Source organism: Histoplasma capsulatum, genomic scaffold (genome assembly GCF_000149585.1).
Source record: "Histoplasma capsulatum NAm1 scaffold_2 genomic scaffold, whole genome shotgun sequence".
NCBI classification, from domain to species: domain Eukaryota; kingdom Fungi; phylum Ascomycota; class Eurotiomycetes; order Onygenales; family Ajellomycetaceae; genus Histoplasma; species Histoplasma mississippiense.
In genome coordinates, this window is record NW_001813981.1 from 794,924 (window position 1) to 800,139 (window position 5,216).

Sequence of the window (5,216 nt, forward strand, 5' to 3'; positions counted from 1 at the left end):
GGGAGCCTTGTCATTCTTGTTCATTTTCTGATCTAGTTCATTTCTTCTTATCGTCAGTTGGTAACTTCCCAGTGGATTGCTTGCGAGGCGGGACTCCCCCAGGAGGTGTGTAGCAGATATAATTACCGCCCACCGTTCGGACATGACAGAGATACTGTGTGTCATAGTGACGGAGTTACAACACCAACCAGGACCGGTTTCAAGTAGACGCGCGGCATACCCGTTGCTGCCTTCCTTTTTGTCCTCTCGTAGTCCTCCGCACATATCTCAATTTTAGCTCCATCCTCAGCCTCTTCGTCCTCTTCCTTTTCGTCTTCATATCAGTCTTCGTCGTCTTCCTCTTCAACCCCCTTCAATCCTCTTCCGCTCTCTCAACCCCCCTCTACCTCCTGTAGTTCATCTCTCTCCTCTTCAACTCCGTTCGCTCTCTGTTTCCCCCTGCGCTACCTTTGCGATTCTTCGTTTTCCCTCCCCCACCTCCCCTCCCAAAGGACTTGGAGTTCATGAACTACCCGCGCAGACAAATTATAACATAAACATCTCCTCCCTGCAACTGTTCGCTGCTCTCTAGTCTCCCTCGTTGCCTCTGTGCAATCCGTTAGCACACCCCAGCATTTCTTGTTTTCTTTTCTTGCCCTTTTTTTTTTTTTTTTTTTTTTTTTTTTTGGGTATGCTTTTTATTCCTTTGAGTTTGTCGCACGACTACTCAACGTTCTCCTTTCCCGCAAAACCCCCACCCTTTTTTTGCTTCGCCCCCTTCCTTGGTCCCTCTCAGCAGAGTATGATATGAAGACATAACTACATCTACTTCGCGTTTGGGAAGCGGCGTGGAAGTTAATTCGTCTTGATCCCCCACAGTCGACATCTTCCCCGTCGTAATGGAGTCAAGAACGATGCCTCCAGAAACAGGCAGCAAACGCACCAGATCCCCATCGGGCGACTACTCCCACCCATCCTCCTCCTCCAAAGTCCCCAAAACCCACTCCAACCACCTCCAGATCAACTACCTCGCCCGCCAATACACACATAACATCCCGCTCGTCTCCGCAGAGGATACCCTCCCTTCCATCCTCCGCCTCATCAACGACTACGATGGTGTCCTCCAACGTCACGAGAGCATTGCCGGAAACCTAGGCGCATGTCCTCTCGGCCCCATCCTTGTTTCTCGTTTCGAGCGTCTCTTTGACGGCCCCCCCAAAGTGCTGAAATCGCATGGGAAGGAAGGGACAACCGTATCCTGGCTCGATATCGTTGAGTTTGCGAAAAACAAACCGGAGCAATTCACCCTTGAAAAGACCCGCAATGGGGTACCGGTCTGTCAGATATATACCAAGCAGAGTCGCGTAGAAATTTCAGAGGAGGACTATATCCTGATCAAGTCCGGGATTCCTCAGAAGATTATACCCCCGCAGCCAATTGTTGAGGATGAGGAGAAAGAGTTGGGCGCTTTGGAAATTTTAGAAAAGAATCTGGGGCAGATTATTAATTTGGCTGATCAAGGTAATTGAAAACCACACAGGAAACGAATTTTTTTTTGTTCTCAAAATTGAACACAGAAAATCGAAATATGGGTTGGTCTTTTATTTTATTGTAGCCAGCAACTAACTTGGTATATAGTGTCCGCTCGTGCTAGGCAGTTAAACCATAGATTCAAAAACCGCAAGAGTGCAATTGTGAGCAGGAGGGAAAATGATATGTCACTGAGTGCGCAACAACGGCAGTCTGTGAGCCCATTCCGTGAAGCCAATGGTAATGGAATGGGTACGGCCAATGCAAGCAATGGTCATTCACGCCCGCACTCCCCACAGGGCTTCGTCGCGGTTAATTCTTCTTCTCGACGTGAACCCCCCGCCGATGACACCAGCATTCTCTCCGCAGCGCAGTTCATGTTCCCTCATTCCAATACCGACAACGTTACCATAATCAACGGCACCTCAATCAAGGGCGCCTCCCCAGCCACACGCGCGGAGCTTATGAAAAAATTCTTCACAACAGCCGACCGCCATACGCGGGGCTACCAAAATGAAGAAGATGTAGAACGGTCCGCCCCGCCAGCACGCCAAACCTCCCGCTCCCGGCCGCGCACCTCTGACCCAGGCGAGTACGGAGGGGCCTACACAGGCAGTGGGCCTGTGCCCATCCCCAACACCCCAACCTCCCTCCTTCCCCAACCAAAATCCTCCAACCACTACGAACGTGACGACGGCGGGCCCTACAAGGTCGAGATGGTAAGCCGGATGGAAGGTCTCCAACGCGGCGAACGCATCCTACCCCCCTGTGACCGCTGTCGCCGCCTGCAGATGGACTGTCACAAGAACCTTACTGCCTGCATGGGCTGCACGAAGAAACACGCCAAATGCTCGTGGAAGGAAGTCAAAGTCGAGGAGCTACGCGAGACGTACCCTGTGCATCCTCGAAGTAACAAAAGTGGCGGTAAGGGCGAAGCACACAATAAAACGATAACAGTGGAAACGGATGCGGAAGCGGAAGCGGAGGCATCAGCATCTGTATCGTCGACAGAAGCCGGTAGGAGCCAGCGGGGCGCCGAGACGCCGAATGTTGTCGGCGGCGTCAATACGAACCCCGGATCAGCTATCGGAACCGACACGATCTCCATCATCGGTGACTCCAACATGAATGATTATACTAATTCCCGCCGCGCATCCGACCCGCAAACACAGCCCCACAACTCCTCCAAACCCTGTTCGCTGAGTGAAAACAACATGCATGCGGACCCAACGGGCGGGCCGCAAGCAGCTGATATGTACCGGACCCATAGCAATTCTCACGGACATATCCACTCACCGCACCATACACATCTGCAATCACACCAACATCAACGAACGCTGGCGCAAACACAAACTCCGCTAGATACGGAAATGGATGACGGCGACTCAACAGACCCTCTCACTCAAGCTATTCGGGATACGATGGGCAAGCATAACCTTGCTGCAGCGCTGGCGGCGACAGCGCAGCCATCGTGCGACAGAGAGGGGGAGAGGGAACGCGATAGATTGAGATGATGAAACGGAAACTCCTCCCTTTTAATGCGAAGATATCCAGCTTCTCTATATATGTTATATATGTGTGTTGTTTCCATATTATCCATTCATGATGTTTTCTGATACTGCTTCTGTTGTTTTATCTTGCTCTGTGTCTTGTTTCTAGTGTTTGTCCAGGCGGTTAGGTCATCTTATCACTATTGAAACCACTTTTCTCCCCTCCCTCCTTCGCTCGGGGCGCGCATTCTACTTATTGTCTACTTTCCGTATTAACAAAGGAAGTGAAAGAAAGAAGTGGGCATCTTTCTACATTTGTTGCCGACGTCCAGCGGAGGGACCATGCGAAACGAAGCCGAAAACTGCACCATAGGATTTTTTCTTGTTTTTTGTTTTCTTTCTTTATTTTTTTTTATTGGTTGTTGAATGTATGGTTGAATGGATTTTGAATGAATTGAACGATGGGATGAGCCATGTTTTTAGGCTTGGGGTTTGAGTCTGAAGTTTGCATTTCAAAGAGCCTTTTGATGAGGCTTTTTTTTGGAGAATATATGGATTTCAATACCGTCCAGCTCGGTTTTTTTATTCTGCTTTTTTTGTTATTGTGTAATGAATGGCCTTCTTATGGTTTTGTTCTGTATTTCCTTTTTTATTTTCCCCTTTCCAAAGTTCTTTAGCCTTGTGTTGGATTCTGCGGTATTTATCTGTGATGATAAAGTGGGAAGGGAAGGGAAGAGAGGATGATGTGGAATTATTCAAATGATCCATTTGCAGCCGTGAGAGCCTGGAAGTTGATATCCAGTTCCTCGTACACCCAACTCTCTTGCTACAACAAACTTTGTGTCTATAATAGCACTGTACATGCACATGTGTACACACACGTGGGTCCCTTTACCATGGAAATAGTTAACACTACTTATCCTGAGCTAGAGTTTGCTCCATACCTTTGACCGGGTGGTGGTGGTTGACTCGTAAATTGCTGGCTCCGCAATGTAGTAGAGCCAGGGGGAAAGACAGAGAAGAGCAAGAGGGCTTCTATCGCGTTTACATCCTATCCGATCGATGGGTATTGGATGCTTTTATATCTGATTTTGATATCCGCTTTAACATGAAGGGCGATGTCATCGTCACCGCTGCTCGTTCTTACGAAGACAACTGTTAGCGCTGCTGATATCCCGGCGCATCATCACAAACACTATCATGTAGCACAACACATCTCCAACTCGTCGTGTCTACACATATGCATACAGATTAGTATTACCTGGCAAAGGGAGCTCCTCAACACAAACCCAGCCCAATATCCTTCCTCCCCCCAAAATGGCCTCCTCAAGCCCAAACCCCACCGCCCCACCCCCGCTCAAAGACCTCACAATAGAAAACATAACCACAAACACCAACCTCATAAACGCCCAATGCCCCGCCCCGCGCCTCCGCTACCTCCTCTCCCGCCTCGTCACGCACCTGCACGACTTCGCCCGCGAAACCCGCCTGTCGACCGCCGAGTGGTCTGCCGCGCTCGCCTTCCTCATCGAGGCGGGCCAGATCAGCTCCCCGCAGCGCAACGAGCTCATCCTCCTCTCCGACATCCTCGGCCTCTCGCTGCTGGTCGACGCCATCGACCACCCGAAACCCCCCGGCGCCACCGAGGGCACCGTGCTCGGCCCGTTCCACACGCACGACGCACCCACCGTCGCCGATGGCGGCCTGCTCTCGCGCGACGCTGCCGGCGAGCCGTTGCTGGTTGTCTGCTGCGTGCGCGACCTGGCGGGCCGCGCGCTGGAGGGCGTCAGGGTCGATATCTGGGAGACGGACAGTAGCGGGCACTATGATGTGCAGTATGCGAGCGGGAAGGGACAGGGGAAGGGGAAGGGGGAGGGGGAGGCCGGGGGACGGACCGTGGATGGGCGCGGGGTGATGTATTCGGACGCGCGGGGCGGGTTTTGGTTCCGGGCCATCAAGCCCGTGTCGTATCCGATTCCGCACGATGGACCCGTCGGGCGGTTTCTGGGCAAGATGCGGCGGCACCCGTATCGGCCGGCGCATATGCATTTCATGCTGTGGAAGGAAGGGTGGGATTGTTTGATTACGTATGTTGTTTTTTTTTTTTTTTTTTTTTTTTTTTTTTTTTTTTAAAGGGGGATGAAGAAAAGAAAACGAAGAGGAGGAGCGTCTGAATGGATGGATCGATCGAAATCCGACGCCCGGGGTCGACGCCCC

The 5,216-nt window shown here is 51.4% G+C and overlaps 2 protein-coding genes across 2 annotated transcripts; one reads left to right on the forward strand and one right to left on the reverse strand.

Annotated features, from left to right (window-relative positions):
- Positions 1-878: 878 nt before the first annotated feature.
- Positions 879-3,023, forward strand: HCAG_02334 (conserved hypothetical protein; the record flags this gene model as incomplete). Its single annotated transcript, XM_001542113.1, has 2 exons — positions 879-1,500; positions 1,618-3,023. 2 exons carry the CDS (start codon positions 879-881, stop codon positions 3,021-3,023), a joined length of 2,028 nt encoding a protein of 675 aa, XP_001542163.1.
- Positions 3,024-3,750: 727 nt separating this feature from the next.
- Positions 3,751-5,048, reverse strand: HCAG_02335 (conserved hypothetical protein; the record flags this gene model as incomplete). The annotated part of the gene is made up of 4 exons (XM_001542114.1): positions 3,751-3,825; positions 3,944-4,050; positions 4,147-4,231; positions 4,461-5,048. 4 exons carry the CDS (start codon positions 5,046-5,048, stop codon positions 3,751-3,753), a joined length of 855 nt encoding a protein of 284 aa, XP_001542164.1.
- Positions 5,049-5,216: the final 168 nt, after the last annotated feature.